The 19,030-nt window shown below is 39.9% G+C and overlaps 1 protein-coding gene and 1 long non-coding RNA gene across 2 annotated transcripts; both read left to right on the top strand.

Moving 5' to 3' along the window:
• The first annotated feature begins 3,575 nt into the window (after positions 1-3,575).
• On the top strand, positions 3,576-7,800 carry LOC132121351 (uncharacterized). The gene is made up of 5 exons (XR_009426261.1): positions 3,576-3,697; positions 5,778-5,815; positions 5,956-5,994; positions 7,559-7,608; positions 7,683-7,800. It is a non-coding gene; the product is annotated as an uncharacterized LOC132121351 (long non-coding RNA).
• A 925-nt stretch (positions 7,801-8,725) lies between these two features.
• LOC132120905 (uncharacterized) lies at positions 8,726-17,857 on the top strand. Its single transcript, XM_059530127.1, has 5 exons — positions 8,726-16,080; positions 16,264-16,334; positions 16,435-16,526; positions 16,627-16,708; positions 16,972-17,857. Exon 1 carries the CDS (start codon positions 8,726-8,728, stop codon positions 15,710-15,712), a length of 6,987 nt encoding a protein of 2,328 aa, XP_059386110.1. The 3' UTR covers positions 15,713-16,080; positions 16,264-16,334; positions 16,435-16,526; positions 16,627-16,708; positions 16,972-17,857.
• The last annotated feature ends 1,173 nt before the right edge of the window (positions 17,858-19,030 follow it).

Below are 19,030 nucleotides of genomic sequence, written 5' to 3'. Positions count from 1 at the left end.
AACCGCCCTAGCAACCATCATTTGGACCCTAGCAACCACCCGGGGTACCCTAGCAACCACATAGCAACACCTTACTAACCGCCCCAATTACCCTAGCAACCACCCTGGGTACCTTAGCAACGGCCCTAGCAACCATCATGGGGACCCTAGCAACCGCCCTAGCAACCACCCCGGGTACCCTAGCAACCACATAGCAACACCCTAGCAACCACCCTGATTACCATAGCAACCACCCAGGGTACCCTAGCAACGGCCCTAGCAACCATCATGGGGACCCTAGCAACCGCCCTAGCAACCACCCCGGGTACCCTAGCAACCACATAGCAACACCCTAGCAACCGCCCCGATTACCCTAGCAACCATCCTGGGTACCCTAGCAACGGCCCTAGCAACCATCATGGGGACCCTAGCAACCGCCCTAGCAACCACCCCGAGTACCCTAGCAACCACATAGCAACACCCTAGCAACCGCCCCAATTACCCTAGCAACCACCCTGGGTACCCTAGCAACGGCCCTAGCAACCATTATGGGGACCATAGCAACTGCCCTAGCAACCACCCAGATTACCATAGCAACCACCCTGGGTACCCTAGCAACGGCCCTAGCAACCATCATGGAGACCATAGCAACCACCCTAGCAATCACCCTGGGTACCCTAGCAACCACATAGCAACACCTTAGCAACCACCCCGATTACCATAGCAACCACCCTGGGTACCCTAGCAACGGCCCTAGCAACTATCCTGGGGACCATAGCAACCACATAGCAATGCCCTAGCAACCACCCTAAATACCCTAGCAACTTCATAGCAGCACCCTAGCAATGGCCTTGGGTACCCTAGCCACACCCTAGCAACCATTCTGTATACCCTAGCAACAATCCCAAATTACTCTAGGAACCGCATAGCAGCACCCTAGCAATGACATTGAGTACCAACAGCACAAGCAGCACAACAGCAACCACCAATAATGGCCTGGTAACTGTATAGCAACCACCAGAATACAGTCACAACTACCTGTCAGCACCATAGTAACCATCTAGCAAACATCTAGCAACCACTCAGAATTACTGATCATCAGCACAGCAACCACCAAGCAACCATTGAGAACACACTAGCAACTGCCTAACAATCACACAGAGTCCCCTAGCAACAACATGGCAACTGTTCAGCAACTACCCAGATTACGCTAGCAACTAAGTAACAATACGCTAGCATAAAGCTACTAAAACACTTAGCAGCAACGATACAACATATTCTCCAGCATCACTGAGCAGTGTGTGTGGCAGTGGGGAGAAGGATGGAAGCTTAACAAGAAAGTTTAAAGTTTATCAGAAGCATTATTGAATTACATTTGTTTACTGGTTATGATAAGGACATGATGTGGTTCATTTATTGGACAAGGGAAATTATGTATTTAATATATATAATGTGCCATGTTATTAGTACAACCCGAATTCCGGAAAAGTTGGGACGTTTTTTTTAATTTTAATAAAATGAAAACTAAAGGAATTTCAAATCACATGAGCCAATATTTTATTCACAATAGAACATAGATAACGTAGCAAATGTTTAAACTGAGAAATTTTACACTTTTATCCACTTAATTAGCTCATTTAAAATTTAATGCCTGCTACAGGTCTCAAAAAAGTTGGCACGGGGGCAACAAATGGCTAAAAAAGCAAGCAGTTTTGAAAAGATTCAGCTGGGAGAACATCTAGTGATTAATTAAGTTAATTGATATCAGGTCTGTAACATGATTAGCTATAAAAGCTTTGTCTTAGAGAAGCAGAGTCTCTTAGAAGTAAAGATGGGCAGAGGCTCTCCAATCTGTGAAAGACTGCGTAAAAAAATTGTGGAAAACTTTAAAAACAATGTTCCTCAACGTCAAATTGCAAAGGCTTTGCAAATCTCATCATCTACAGTGCATAACATCATCAAAAGATTCAGAGAAACTGGAGAAATCTCTGTGCGTAAGGGACAAGGCCGGAGACCTTTATTGGATGCCCGTGGTCTTCGGGCTCTCAGACGACACTGCATCACTCATCGGCATGATTGTGTCAATGACATTACTAAATGGGCCCAGAAATACTTTCAGAAACCACTGTCGGTAAACACAATCCGCCGTGCCATCAGCAGATGCCAACTAAATCTCTATCATGCAAAAAGGAAGCCATATGTGAACATGGTCCAGAAGCGCCGTCGTGTCCTGTGGGCCAAGGCTCATTTAAAATGGACTATTTCAAAGTGGAATAGTGTTTTATGGTCAGACGAGTCCAAATTTGACATTCTTGTTGGAAATCACAGACGCCGTGTCCTCCGGGCTAAAGAGGAGGGAGACCTTCCAGCATGTTATCAGCGTTCAGTTCAAAAGCCAGCATCTCTGATGGTATGGGGGTGCATAAGTGCATACGGTATGGGCAGCTTGCATGTTTTGGAAGGCTCTGTGAATGCTGAAAGGTATATTAAGGTTTTAGAGCAACATATGCTTCCCTCCAAACAACGTCTATTTCAGGGAAGGCCTTGTTTATTTCAGCAGGACAATGCAAAACCACATACTGCAGCTATAACAACAGCATGGCTTCGTCGTAGAAGAGTCCGGGTGCTAACCTGGCCTGCCTGCAGTCCAGATCTTTCACCTATAGAGAACATTTGGCGCATCATTAAACGAAAAATACGTCAAAGACGACCACGAACTCTTCAGCAGCTGGAAATCTATATAAGGCAAGAATGGGACCAAATTCCAACAGCAAAACTCCAGCAACTCATAGCCTCAATGCCCAGACGTCTTCAAACTGTTTTGAAAAGAAAAGGAGATGCTACACCATGGTAAACATGCCCCGTCCCAACTATTTTGAGACCTGTAGCAGAAATCAAAATTGAAATGAGCTCATTTTGTGCATAAAATTGTAAACTTTCTCAGTTTAAACATTTGCTATGTTATCTATGTTCTATTGTGAATAAAATATTGGCTCATGTGATTTGAAAGTCTTTTAGTTTTCATTTTATTAAAATTTAAAAAACGTCCCAACTTTTCTGGAATTCGGGTTGTATATAAAATCTTAAAGAAATCTACAAAAACCTAAAAAAACCTTCCTTCCTGTTAATGTGTATATATTATATTTTATGTGTGTGTCGTTGATTTCATTGCATATGTATGTCATTATATCACATCAAGGTATATTCATCAAACCATATTTTAAAGTTCCTTTATTTTATGTCAATATAAAATCAATGAAATATGTAACATTTAAAGAATTTAATATTACTGGTTATAATGATTATTGTTCCTTGAAATTATTAAATAATAAGATAAAGTTAATCACTAAATTAATAAAATCATATCTCTTTCTCTGTATTTTAATGGCTAACTATTTGAAAGTATTGATTTTTAAAGTGCTCATTATTGAAGAATTCTGTTATATGACTCATGGTGATCTTAAAAACAAAGACAGAAATATTTTAATTTAACTGTGTTTGACTTTTTAATATGTGGAACCTTTAATTGATCTTCAATTTTTAATAAGGCTTCGTGCGCACTTTGAAAAAAAAAAAAAAAAATCCACCGCTCTCTCTTACATGGATAGAAGAGTAACGCTGCATGACTATTGGCTGCACATCTGAAGTTCGTGCTGATTGGCTGAGTAATACTTTGATAGAGGGAGCCTGACCACAGATGTTCCAGAATTCTCCAGAGGTGAGTACAGATGGTTTATTTTTGTAATGTCTGCCTTTAATAAAGAATTTTAAGAAATAAAATATGTTGCCCAAGTGGTTTATACTATTGTTGCTTGAGGTTTGTGTGTATGTTAGCTAATTCTGAATATTAGCGCAATATTGCATGAACAATAGTGCATTTTCTTAAGGTATTTTAGCAGAGTTTAGTGATTGACGTTAGGCCGCTGCAGATCGATGGTATATTTTCCTGTTTAAATGTACTTTTAGAACAGTATTTCCTTATATTAACCATCTGTTTCATTAAATGCATTTGTTTGAGGTGACTGTGAGGCATTAGAAATCCGTGAGGCCTGATTAATGTGTTGGTCGTGATTAATGCACGTATTTTCTGCTGTTCCATAAACGTCTATATAACGTAGTGGTTTTCACTGATCCATAAGGTAAAAATAGACCAAGCTCTGATACTACACACAGACCGCCGTGTCTGACACGCTAGTGATGGCGAATCGGCTCAGATTCACACACGGAGTCCGTGTGAGGTACATATTAACGGGACTTATCCGTTTGTCTCGGTCGTGGGGTGCGGCCGGCCTCCCGCTTTGATCTCAAATGAGCGCGAAATCTGATTTTTTTTTTTTTTTTTTTTTTTTTGCCGCTCTTTTCCTGGTGGAATGTACCTTTTACGACAGTATTTCATATATAACCGCCTATTTAAGAATTACTTTTGTTTGAGGGGACTGAGACATTAGAAATCCGTGAGGCCTGATTAATGTGTTGGTCGTGATTAATGCACGTATTTTCTGCTGTTCCATAAACGTCTATAGTGGTTTTCACTGATCCATAAGGTAAAAATAGACCGAGCTCTGATACTACACACAGACCGCCGTGTCTGACACGCTAGTGATGGCGAATCGGCTCAGATTCACACACGGAATCCGTGTGAGGTATATATTAACGGGATTTATCCGTTTGTCTCGGTCGTGGAGTGCGGCCGGCCTCCCGCTTAAATGAGCGCAAAAGCGTTTTTTTTTTTTTTTTGGCCACAGATAATGTTGTTTAGTTACAATTTAGATGCGGTGTTCAGCTACACTTTATGTACGTTTTTCGTAATTTATTACTTGAACATAACGTTAAAGTTATTTTATAATGGTAATCTTTAATGGGTTTAAGTCAGCAGGTTGAAGCGAGAACTTGTTAGAATCTTGGACGATTGTGCTAACAGTTTATTTATACATTCATTTATTTTGAGTAATGAATGCATCAGGGAGGAGAGACGGTGTTTAAAGCTTAACTAAGATCTGTTCATGTGCACCAAATATAGAGGAAGCGCAAGCTACTGCATTCAATTGATGAGAATCAGTTGAAACAGTGCTATTGTAAGATATCTTTGCCTTTTTATGTAACCGGCGATGGTTACATAAATAGCGATTATATTGCCAAGGTGTGCATAGGGGGTTGTAAAAGTTAAAACAATTATTGAACCCAAACTTAATAGTTATAGTTCAGTTTGCCACAAAAATATGAAGCAGCACAACTGTTTTCAACATTGATAACATGACACTGACAAATGGAGTTAACTATTATAATTCAGTTTGCCATCACATTACAAATTTAAGCTGTAATGATAATTGATAATATTACTGTTTTACTGAATTTATCAGCTAATGGAGGGTATAAAAGTATTTTTTGAAAATAAATAAATAAATGGAATAGCAGAATATTTTTAGCCTCCAGCATGTAATTTATTTTTGTAGTTGCCTTATGGTTGGTTTCCTCTGTTTTGTGTAGATATGGTTGACATCTACATGTTATATCTCTGATGTGTTTTCTGTGTCCTCTTATATTTGTCATATGCCTATTAATATGTGTGATTGTAAATGTAATTTACTATAAATTGTAAAAAATGTACTATAAACATGGTTTTGGGCATAGACCGAATATTCATTTTTTAAATTAAGAATACAATCTTTTTTTTCTGATTTAAGTCATAAGAGGTATATTGAAAGTCGTAGACCTGTATTTTGTTGTTATCAGCTGTCCCTGTTGTGTGCTTTCAAGTATTAATTTATTAATTTTTTGTTCATTCTTTCTTTGTTTAGATTGATCATTGAGGTTTATCTCCTGAGCAATTCTTGAGGTTTGTTTACATTTAAAGGTGCACTATGCAGGAATAAGAAAATGGGAAATCTTGTAAATTAGAGATGTTGTAGTTTATGGGGTTGACAGATTTTAACAAGATATTATGTCTGACAATTTATTTTTATTTTCAAATTACAGCATTACGAGCACTACAGACTCTCCACTGCACAATATCCAGTAAGTATTTGTATTTATTTATTTATTTGTTAGGTTTTTTTTTATATGGATAAAATATGAACAGGTGACAAAGCAATCTTAATTAGATACTACTGAGTCATTGATGCACTATAGCACTTCAGAACCTGTGACTAGCATGTGGAGGATTGTGAAATTCACTGGGGAATGTTGTAGGCCCCAATGATTTTCCTTGCTTGTAATTTTTCTCATAAAGTCAACGAGAGACTGATGAAATTATATTCATTTGGTGGGGGAACCATTCCTTTTAAGTTGCTCTAAGTTATAAACAGGTTTTCCTTCCTTAACGATAGCACCAGTTTATGTTATAGCCATGGGCTGCATTCGAAGTTGCATACTCTCAGAGTAGATACTTCTTATGAATGAGTAATAAGTTTATCTAATATGTGTGGCATGTATGCAGATGTACTACATTTGTCATGTTATCATGTATATGGGGTGGTGTTAGCGCAGTGGATAAGACGCATGCCTGTGGTGTGGGAGACCCGGGTTCGAATCCACTGTGAACCGCCAGTGTGTCCCTGAGCAAGACACTTAACCCCTAGTTGCTCCAGAGGCGTGCGACCTCTGACATATATAGCAATTGTAAGTCGCTTTGGATAAAAGCGTCAGCTAAAATGAATAAATGTAAAATGAATAAATGTTATCACTGTCGTGAGCTACAGCATAAGTTACAATGCAATTCACAATTTTGCTACTGTGGGCTCATGGGATAGACTAAACTAAAGAATCTCAATAGAAGTGGTAGGTCATCCAGGTACTTTTCATCTACTGCTTTTCACCCTACTATATAGTAGAGAAGTATGCAAGTTTGGATAATGCCATAGACCTTTATAACCAGGTAAAACATAATTTGTTGAATAACCAATCAGAAAAAAATGCTTTCTGCCTATCAATCATTTAGATTTTGTCATATTGTTTGGCAGTCAGTATATTATATTTTGCTACTTTTGTGTTTTACAAGACTGAGGAATCTTTGACCAATCACTTACATTAGCTTTAGGTTTGGAATATAATTAATTTATATTGAAGATCTGACTGTACTGAAAAACATTTATGGATGCCTTTACATGTTACGTTTTTTATGTTATTGATCTTATTTCACATACATTTACATTTAGTAATTTAGCAGATGCTTTTATCCAAAGTGACTTACATATGAAGGACAATGGAAGCAATCAAAATCAATAAAAGAGCAATGATATACAATTGCTATAACAAGTCTCCGTTAGCTTAACGCAGTACACATAGCAAGGGCTTTTAAATTATATAAATAAAAAGAAAACAGAGAATAGAAAAGGAATAGAGGAAGCTTGTGTTAGTTCTTTTTTATAATTTTATAATAAATGAAAATAAAATGGAAAGAATACAAAAAGATTAGAAAGGTAGTTATTTTTTTATTTATTTTTTAGAATAGAATAGTGTAGAATAGTGAGTGCTAAAGTTAGAGGGTCAAATAAAGATGGAAGAGATGTTTTAAGCCAATTCTTGGCTAAGGGACATACATAGGCTATCTTTAATTGTGTGTTTGTTTGTTGTTTTGCAGACGATCTATTCAGGGCAAGACCTGCATTTTTCTCTGCAGCTGAACACCTGGTTAGTGTGTCAGTGTTGTTTTCTTTTTCAATATTATTATAATTATAGTTGGCTAATGTGTGTTTCTTTTACAGGTTTTGGATTTTCTCCAAGTAGAAGTTCTTCTGATTGTTCTTGATTGTTCCATCAATCCCAACCCACCCTTCCCCAACCCTCTCCACCCATACACCCCACACCCCCCACCCACTACCCAAAAAAAAAAAAAAAAAAAAAAAGTTAACTCAATTTAATACTAAGTTAGTAATTTGTCTTCAAATACTACTGTTCATTTAAGTTCAGTCCTTTTAATACTAGGTTAATAATTTGTGTGTAATCTTCTATTGTTTTTTTCTTTGGAAAAAAAGTTTGTTTCCATTAATATTAGATTCATAATTTTTTTTATCTGCTACTGTTCTTTTTATTGAAAAAACTTTCTTAGCTGTATTCGCAAGTAGTTATTTTTCTTGTCAATTAACTTGTTTTTTTTCTTGAGAATACTTTGCAGGTTGTATCGCTGCAGCATTTAGTGAAGTAAGTGACTGAAAATTGTAAAATGCTTATTGAATACAGTACTATTTGACTGTTGCATTAAAACCATTTTACAGTCATTTTTAATCGGAGATCTGTTCAAACGCATAATGAAGAAAATGTTTGTTCACTAAACATTTGTTTAAGAGATTATATGAAATCATCTGCTTATTATTGTTATTATTATTATTATTAATAATAAAACACAATCAGAACAGATGATCAGGATGTTGAACTTGGATTATATAATGCCATTTACCCCCCCCCCCCCCCCCCCAAAAAAAGAAGGTTGAGTAATATGATCATAAAATTGCAAAAGGCTGTAATTTAACTAAATTAACTTATTCTAATTTGAAATATGTTTGAAAATTAAGCACTTCTTTGTTTGCATAAATGCAGCATGTGATGGTATTTTCAGGCCATCTCTACAGAGAAAGCATCACATTTACAAAATTTCTGTGTCTGTATATGCATGTGGAGTTGTAGAATTCCCAACTCTTTGACCAAGTTATTTCTTTCTAATCAACGGGCTAGGTAGATAGGTCATGGATTATTTTATATCATGTCTTAGGTCTGTTTTCTCATATTTTGTCTTTTGATCTTTTGAAGGATGCCTAGGAAAGGTAGGAGATCCCGGGCTCAGAAAGTTCGTTGGAGAAAGTTAGACCTGACAGGACAGACGAGCGTCAGTAAAGATGTTGCTCAGGTTTCTGATGGACAGCAGTATGAAGATGGTGACAGCACATCTAGAATTCTGTCCGTGCAGGCGTCTCACTGCCAGAGTGATGCAAGGTATGATGTTTTCTCACGAAACAGTCAGTGCACATGTGTAGCTCTGACATTCCTTGCGTACCACAGTGAGGGAACTTCGTTCGAACAGCCTGATCTTGACAGGGTGCTAGAGGAAGGGGATGCTCTGTATGTCGGCATTAAAATGCAGCTTATGGCTGAAGGAAGATTCCGACAGGATCTTCTAAGCATGGCTGAAGTACCTCTGAGCATCTCAACTTCTAACCACAACTACAGCGTCCAAAAGTCAGAAGTGGTGATGGGGTATCTGAGAGACAGAGGAACTCAGGAAATGGATGCATGGTGGATTCCTCTTGATGAAAGACTTCAGTGTCTCTCAACAGATGTCAGCCATGCACTGCTTATTGTTTCTCCAGAGTGCTTTGCTGTGTTCAGAGACAGATCTGGAAGATATGGATATTTTGATTCCCATTCCAGAACTGCTGGAGGTTGGCCACATCCTACTGGTGATGGAACAGCAGTTATGCTAACTTTCACCAATCTGCATGACATGATCAACAGATTACTTGAGCTTTTTTGGAATCGTGGTCCTCAAGCTTGCTATGAATTCATGGCTGTTTCATTTGAAATGGAGCAACAGTCTGAGGAACCATGCTCATCATCAGCATGTGTGACACCATCACCAGTAACTTCACCTCTGCCAAAAAAACCAACAACTGCTGACATCAGAATCCCTGAAAATCTTGTTCCAACAGATGACAAAAACCAAAGTGTCATGAAGGTTTTAAAAACAAACAAGCAGCGAAGAAGAAAAGAAATGCGTAAAATTGTTTATGAAAAGCAAGATGCAGGACTTGTGGGTACATCTTCACATTTTGAAGTACGAAAACAAAAAAGAAGAGAATATGAGAGAGAGAAATATGCCACCAACATGCAGTTTCGGCTGAAGAAAAGGGAGATTACCAAAAAGAAGTATGATGAAGATCCTTTTGCCAGATACAAAAAGATGGAATACATTACCAAGAGGTACAAGACAGATGTTCTCTTCCAAAAGAAGCAGAAGGGGTACATAATTAAGCGGTACCACACTGATGCTCTTTTCCAGAAGAAAATGAAGAACTACATGGTCACCAGGTACAAGACAGATGTTCTTTTCCAGAAGAAAATTAAGAACTACATGTTCAGAAGGTACAAGACTGATTATCTTTTCCAGAAGAAGAAGAAGGACTGCATGGTCAGGAGGTACCACACTGACGCCCTTTTCCAGAAGAAAATTAAAGACTACATGGCCAGAAGATATGCAAGTGATTCAGAGTTTAGGTCACATCACATTCTTCGTTGTACTCTCCAGAAGAAACAGAAGTGTTTCACTGACGCTGGATTCCACATTCTTCACAAGTTGAGATGTGCATTAAGGATCAAGAGAAAATACAAGCCATACATTCGTTTCAGCCAGAAAACACCCATTTCTGATGCGACAAACCAGCCTGTGTCCAACAGCTTGATTCAGAAGGCCATATCTGCATTTCGGTGTCAAATTCTGCATGGTCCAACTTACATCTGCACAGTCTGTCACAGGGCTCTTTTTCCAAATCAAGTCAAGATGTGTATTAGAACACGATACCGCAAAAATGTTCATATTACAGCCTTTTGCTTAACCAGGAAATATGTTCATGCTTGTGACAGTGCCTGCTCAGTTCCTTGTGCAGTTCCAGAAGAGCAAAGACAGGAGTGGATCTGCCACACCTGTGACAGCCATCTGAAGAGAGGATCCATGCCTTCTATTGCGGCGGCAAACAGACTTGAATTGCCACCCATCCCTGCAGAACTGCTTGAGCTGAACGTACTTGAACGACAGCTTATCGCCAAAATTGTTCCTTTCGCAAAAATAGTTGCATTGCCCAAAGGACAGCAGCGGTCAGTGTATGGTGCTGTTGTGTGTGTGCCCTCTGAGGTGGAGAAAACAGTTAACTGTCTCCCAAGGCCTAACAGTGAGTCCCAGCTCCTACAGGTGAAGCTGAAAAGACACATTAAGTTCAGAGGATACCAACACTTCCATACAGTGAATATGCACAATGTGCTAGCAGCGTTAGCAAAACTGAAAGCGATGCATTCAGAATACAGGGACGTTGTGATTAGTGACGCTGCCACATTTGAATTTCTCCCTGATGATAAGCTGGATGACACAGAGGAGAAACAGGAAGTTGTTGTCTCTGAACAGGATGACCAGAATGTCAGCACAGAAGAAAAGGATGAGCTCAGGCCTGGCCTCACTCTGGACACATGCATGCAGCCACTTGACATTGGGCAGGACTTGCTGTCGTACGGTGAGGGAATCTTCAGCATTGCGCCTGCTCAAGGGAAAAAGCCAGTCGGATTTTTTAAGGTTCCCAAATTGGAAGCCATGGCCTTCCCCGTACAGTTTCCCACTGGACAGAACACAATTGATGAGGCACGACAAGTTGCATTATCACCAAGCATGTATTTCAATGCTAGACTGTTCTGCGTGGATACTCGTTTTGCCAAAGACCAGAGTTATCTCTTCTTTGCGCAGTTTGTCACTGAAACGCACATGGCTAGAAACAGCATGTCTATCCAGTTGCGAAAGGGCAAACCTGTCACAAAAGATGGACGTAGAATCTCCAACAAGCTTCTTCAGAATGATCTTGAGGTCGAAAGACTGGTCCACAGCCGTGACGCCACAAGGTTTATGCAACCCTTGAGAGGCACTCCATCTTATTGGGAGAAAACGTTGAGAGATCTACAGGCCATGGTCAGGCAGTTAGGGAATCCTACTTTTTTTTGCACATTCAGTGCAGCCGAAATGCGATGGCCAGAAGTGATAACGGCGATCAAGGCTCAGCAAGGTGAAGAGGTCGTCTTTTCAGAGCTTGACTGGATGACGAAATGTGAAATCCTCCGAAGTAACCCCGTCACCGTCATGCGGATGTTTGAGAAACGAGTGGATGCGTTAATGAATCATCTGCTTTTGTCACCTGCTCAACCCATCGGCGAAGTCGAGGATTACTTTTATCGTGTAGAGTTTCAAGCCAGAGGAAGCCCACACATTCATCTGCTGGCCTGGGTAAAAGGGGCACCCGAATTCGAAAATCAGTCTGACCAAGTAGTGTGTGACTTTATTGACCGTTACATAACCTGCCAGTTGCCGGACCCTACCACCGATCCCGAGCTTCATAAAATTGTCACCGAAGTTCAGCTTCACAGCAGGAAGCACTCCAAATCTTGCAAGAAAGGAAATGTGTTGTGTAGATATGGGTTCCCTAAACTTCCCATGTCAAGCACCACCATCACCCGTCCACGACCACAACGTCCTGAGGAAGATGAAAACGAAGACCAACACCACCAAGAGAGAAAAAAGAGAAGACGGGACGTTCCACAACGTCCTGAGGAAGATGAAAATGAAGACCAACACCACCAAGAGAGAAAGAAGAGGAGACAGGACGCTGCTCGAAAAGCAATGAAAGAAGCCAGGACTAAACTCAAGCCAGTGTGGGACTTGTTAAACGATCCCCAGGCCTCCTTTGACAACTTGTCAGACTTGCTGACCAAATGTAATCTGTCCATGGATGATTACTGTAAATACGCTGAGGCACTGTCCACTTCAAACGTGATTTTGCTGAAGCGTGATCCAAAGGAGGCTTGGGTGAATGGATACAACCCAGATTTGCTGAGGGCATGGAACGCCAACATGGACATACAGTTCGTCCTTGACTCTTTCAGCTGCATCATGTATATGTTGTCCTACATTTCCAAGCCAGAACACGAAATGAATGATTACCTGAAGACCGTGATCAAGGGTGTTCGTGAAACCAACGTAAACGAAGAGGACGAAATGAAGCAGATAATGCAGGCCTACTCCAAACACAGACAAGTGAGTGCTCAGGAGTCTGTGGCACGAACATGCAGCTTACCAATGAAGAAGTGTTCACGAAATGTTGTGTTTATCCCGACGGATGATGATGCCCTGAGGATGAGTTTGCCCCGTAGTGTCCTACACAGCAAAGATCCTGATTCAGAGGATGTCTGGATGTCAGGTATTATAGAGAAATACAGAGCAAGGCCTCAAACACTGGAGTTTGAAAAGATGTGCCTTGCAGACTTTGTGTCGAATTACCGTGTTGTGTATGGTCGGCAAACTAAAGGAAAGAATGTCCTCCCCCTCCTCAACGATATGGGATTCATTCAGAAGAGAACTGTTGGTAAGGCTGCAATTATCAGGTATGCTCGCTTTTCGGAGGAGAAGCAACCGGAGAAGTTTTGCGGAACAATGGTAAAACTTTACGTGCCACATCGTGTCAACGAACAGCTGAAACCTCAACGGTTTCCAACGTATCAAGAGTTTTACAAAAGGGGACTTGTGGAACTCCCGTCACACCCCAATCTCCGATTCCCTGTCCGTGGCTTAGTTAAAGCACAACAGAAGAAGTTTGAAAAGCACGGCAAAAAAGTGGACGAAGCATATGAACAGCTGCAGCGGGAAGGACCATCTGAGAATGCTTGGTGTGCTTTTGCACCTGAAATCGACGTTGATCGGATGGAGTGTATTGCAGAACAACAAGACGTCCATCAAGAAGAAGATGAACAGGATGATGTTCCGGAATATCAGATTCGTCGTGAAGATGGAGACGGAGTGGTACCACAGATTGAGGCACCACAGATGACTAATGAATATCTGAAGAAGATGTTTAGGAGTCTAAATGAGACGCAGGCAGCAATTTTTTACACTGTCCGCCAGTGGTGTCAGAAGCGTGTGTGGGGTCACAATCCAGAGCAGTTTTTTTACTTTTTGTCAGGCGGTGCAGGTTGTGGGAAATCACACGTCATCAAGTGCATACACTCGGAAGCAACTAAGATTCTGCGACAACTCCCTCGACTCCGGGAAGAAGGGGATCTCTCCGTGCCCACGGTGCTGTTGTCTGCGTTTACTGGAACTGCAGCATTCAACATCTCGGGTAAAACGCTGCATTCCCTTTTAAAACTGCCAAGGAGTCTGAAGCCACCTTATCAAGGACTTGGGAACGCCCTTGATGAAGTGAGAGCAGGATTACGCGACGTGGAGATTCTTATCATCGACGAAATATCCATGGTTTCTAAGGACCTGTTTACTTATGTAAACTGGAGATTTCAACAGATCAAAGGCAACAAGAAACCTTTTGGAGGAATATCTTGCCTTGTTGTAGGGGATTATTATCAACTGCCACCGCTTGGTAAAGCCAAACCGCTCTGTGTGTATGAAGAGGATATGCTGGACTTCTGGAAGGACCATTTTCAAATCATCATACTCACAGAGATCATGCGGCAAAAAGAAGACCTCGCTTTCGCTGAACTGTTGAACAGACTACGAGTGAGGCAGAAGACAGAAGCTCTCAGGGAAGATGATAGAGCTTTGTTATTCCAGGCTGTGAAGAAGCCAGAAGACTGTCCACGTGATGCTCTGCACATATTCGCCACTAACAAACAAGTTGACAAGTACAATACCGAGATTGTACAGGCCCTTTTCACTGACATCATAACGATTGATGCCGAAGACTACAGGAAAGACCCAAAAACAGGAAGGATAAAGAGATTAAACAAACCTGTCACTGGAAAAAAGGATGACTTGCTGGACACAATGCAAGTTGCAGTGGGAGTTCGTGTGATGGTAACCAGGAACCTGGATGTAGAAGATGGAATTGTCAATGGATGTTTTGGCACGATTGCAAACATCGTCACCAAAACAAAAGATGGAATCGCCACAGTACAAATGTTAGGACTTCAACTTGACAATCCGAACGCCGGTCAGAAACACCGCAAAAAGGTACGAGGTGAAGAAGACGTCTTGGTTTACATTGAGAGATCTGAAGAAAGTCTGCGGAAAGGAGCCGTTCGTCGACAGTTTCCCATTAAGCTAGCTTACGCCTGCACAGCCCACAAAGTTCAAGGCATGACAATGCACTCTGCAGTAGTGTCATTGAAGAAGATTTTTGAGCCGGGAATGGCCTACGTTGCCCTCAGCAGAACGACATCTCTACAAGGATTACACATTACGGATTTCGACGACAAGAAGATATATGCTGATCCTGAAATCACGACCTCTTTGCAAAGCATGAGAAGAGCAAGAGTTGAAGAAATCATGCCACTTCTGCAGCACGTGAGGGAAAATAGGCAGGAACAGACACTCACCATCATTCATCACAACACGGAAGGACTGGCATCTCACATGGAGGATATCAGATGCCATCATGAGCTACAACTCGCCGATGTTCTGTGTTTAACAGAAACCCACCTGACTGGATTGTCTACTTCAGATCTCCAATTGGAAGGATACAACTTGTTCACACGCAACAGGCATGTCTCCTACTCCACACATCAAGAACTTGGAAGGAAAAATGGAGGTGGAGTCGCAATATATTGCAAGGAGCACATTCCAACTCAGCCCAGGCAATATATACAAAATGTGACTGATCTGGAGTTTGCTGTGATCAAATTGGATTCCCCAATAAAAGCAGCAGTGGTAGCTGTGTATAGGCCACCACAATATAGTATTGGAGATTTCTTGACCAACCTGAACAGTATGCTGGATTACCTGGACCTCACACACAACGATCTTGTCATCATCTGTGGAGACTTCAACGAGGACCTCCTACACCCTGGAAAAAAACCTATTCTGGAGTTGTTTCAATCTCGAGGATACACGCAACTGATTACATCAGCGACAACGGAAAAGCACACACTACTTGACCACATCTACATTTCAAATCCGGACTTCTGCCATCAATCGGACGTGTTACAGACCTACCACAGTTACCACAATCCTGTGTACTGTGTATTGCGTTTTTTTCCATAGGTAAATTGCCCGCTATACCAGGTCACTGGGGCCACTGAATCAGCATTAACGACAACAGTGGGGCTACACCAGCCTTAGTTCCCCAGTGGCTTTTGTATCAGTGGTGTCTTGGCCTTAAGCCATACGGAACTGGGGTTCCACTTATCCTCCTCCATCGACGACAGTGACGTTGCGGTTATATTGTGTTGTCTGTTGTAATATGAAGGTGTTGTGTCACTGAGTTATCTAGAGTTCAGCAGCAGGAAGGACGAAGGAGTAGTGTGGCAGCTCCAGGCAGGACAGGAAGTGAAGGCAGCAGAATACAGGACACAGTCAGGATTAGTGTAATAACTCCAGGGAAGACACAGACAGTGAGAGTAACAGCAGCAGTAAGTCATAAAAGACAGTAAGGTTAAGTGAGAAGTAGTAAGACACTGTTGTGATGTATTTGATTTTTACCTTAACGTAACATTTGTTTCAATTGATTTTGTGTTCAGTCTGTAGAATGTGTACTGGATATATAATTTGCAGTCCTCTGCTATTCTAATATTGATATGTGCTCTTCTGTAAAGTTGCAGGAAGATTTTGGAGACCATAGCAGTCCTGCAACACTGGATATGAGTGTGCAATATACCATCTAAAGGTAAGTGTTAAAAGATGTCACTTCAGTCACTGTGCTACTGCACACAATAACCACATTTAAAGGAACATTTTAATCTAATTTTGATTTTGATGTTTTTCAGGAACTGGTGAGTCAGAATGTCTGAGAAGATCAAGTGTGCTTCACCACTGATGATGATGAGCTGGATACCAGCTTATGTGCTAATTTCTTTCAGTAAGTTTTAGTTTACTTTATTATTATTTTTTTTTTTTTTAGTTTATAAGTAAATGTGTATGCAGTGATCCTGTTATTCATTTATTAATTTCATTGCCAGAGGACGCGACCAGATGTGTTTGGAGTTGAAGACAATGCTGAAGACCAAAGAAGCAATGGAAGAAGCACATTAAAGCACTGAGGTAAAGTTTGTCAATAATACTGGTAAGATCTAGTGTTTCAGTGCATTTTATCATGCAGTGTGTTTGTTCAGAGACATGTGCTTTGATGTGAACGCTTAGATTTTAAAGTGTATGATGGTTCTCAGAAGTGAGAGAGCAGAAATGTCTCTTGCAAGACATACATCTGACATGAAAGTTTATTCTCTGTAAGTCTTGCAGAATGAAAAAATTAAATTCAGTTCACTAACATGATCATCATATCTGTTTTACCTCCTCTACCTCAGGGTGTCCAGCCTGTTTGCCATGTCAGATCCAGCGGCTAGATGGCAGGAGATGCTTCATTATACCCCTGATTGCCTTTAGATGATCGATTAATTAATTTTAATATAGATTTTAAATTATCTTATTATATTAAATAATTGGTCTCAATTTAATATTTCATATATTAGCTTGAGTAAGAATGTTTTTATAATGTGTACGCCATGCCCGAAGAGGATGGGTTCCCCCTGATGAGTCTGGTTCCTCTCAAGGTTTTTTATCTCCTTAAGAGTTTTTTCCTTGCCACCGTCGCCACTGGCTTGCTCACTGGGGGTGTTGTGTCAAATCCTGTGTCCCTCTTGCGTCCCTGCCGACCAGGGTTTCCAAAACAACAGTTTGTGACTCAATTCATAATTTTTTTATTAAATCATAGAAATTTTAACAAATAAAAGTGAAATCATGTTATGGCTTAGTCACTTACAGTAAAGCAGTAAGCCCTGTGATGCTTTGATTAACAGTGCTTTCAGAAATGCTAAGGGGTGTTATTGTTTTCTGAAATCACAGGGCTTATGTATGGGCTTATGCCCCTTATAAACACTTGTGCAGTAATAGACGCAATCATGGACGGTAATTGAGTAGTTTTTAATGGCTTTAAATGCAACACGCACAAGGTTCACTTTATTAAAACAATAATTCAAACACTTTCATCACTATTATGCCAAAATAGAAACTTGATTAAAAAATCTTTATTATTGCAACAGTAAGATATTTGTTTTTTATTTTCATAATTCGATAATTTTAATATGAAGTTAAAATAATATTTATATGTGAGCTAGTGCAACATTATAGGGTGGGATTTGGCACAACAGGTGTTTTCTAAAACTTTTAATAAACATTTTGGTTGAATTGGCACATCAAGTGTTTTTGTCTTTATTGAATCTTCTTCAGTGGCACATTTAATGTGTTCTTGTGAACTTCACAGAAGGTCCAGGAGGTTTTCCAGAAAGCAAGGTTAACTTACTGTCACATATACTCTCAGTCAGTTGACCCAAACCTTGCTTACTCGAGGTATGCTGGTTCCAGAAACGATTTTATACATTTTTTTAAATCAAGGAGACGATATGTTTCTGCATATTTTCACTGTTAACATATTTTATTTTTCATTAAAATATTTAATTGTCAGGACTAAGGATTGCAAAACAATTAATTAACCTTATTGTGTCCAGAAATCATTGATTTTAATTTGACAAAGAATATTTCATTGTGGTGAATTAAAAGCTACAGGATTTAGCTGTGGCTGGGCTCGGGCGAGATTCTTCTTAATAAACATTTTAGGTGAATTGGCTAATCCTTTATGTTTGTCTTTATTGAAGGGTATATTCACAGATGGTACAATAAGATGGTTAAACTTTTAAATAAGGTTTGTATTCTTCTATACATGAAGAAAACTGTGTGTAAATATGTGTTGTTTTCATCATAATTCTGCAAATCCAATAAGCAAACTTTGTTTTACCACTAAACCTGCTAAGATCACATGCTTGATCTGGATGAGTATCATTAGAAAGACTTAAAATGTCAGCCTAAATATTTGAATATTGTTGATAAAACTTGGTTGCCGTGACAGTACATTCCTTAATATGTTATGAGTGCAAAATCAACAGTTAATGCACATTTAACTAACTATATATGCACCTGACAGAAGAAATTACAAACACATTTTGTAGATAGACATACATAGTTTAGTAACAGCATAAAGGTTTTTTTTTATTATTTTTTTTATTAATTTCTCTGGTCTGACAAATGAACCCGTCCCAACTGTTTATTGTAAATAAACAGTCCACCACTGTGGTGTTGGTAAGTGTCTGGAGTACAGAAAGGTCCTCCGTCATGAAGCACCCCCAGGTGACCTCAACTCTCAGTACACTTCACAAAGCTGTGGCTGGCAATCAATACTACTTTCTCCAAAAAAAATAAAAACTTTATGGTAAATGAAAATCAGTAATGAAGCAGAAATGTATGACCGTATGTTACTGTGTGGCAAAGCTTTACAATTCACTGAAAATATAAGCAGTTTAGCTAAAAGTT

This window comes from Carassius carassius, chromosome 39 (genome assembly GCF_963082965.1).
Source record: "Carassius carassius chromosome 39, fCarCar2.1, whole genome shotgun sequence".
NCBI classification, from domain to species: Eukaryota; Metazoa; Chordata; class Actinopteri; order Cypriniformes; family Cyprinidae; genus Carassius; species Carassius carassius.
Note: the sequence above shows the minus strand (reverse complement) of the source record. Positions and strands in the feature narration are given on the sequence as shown.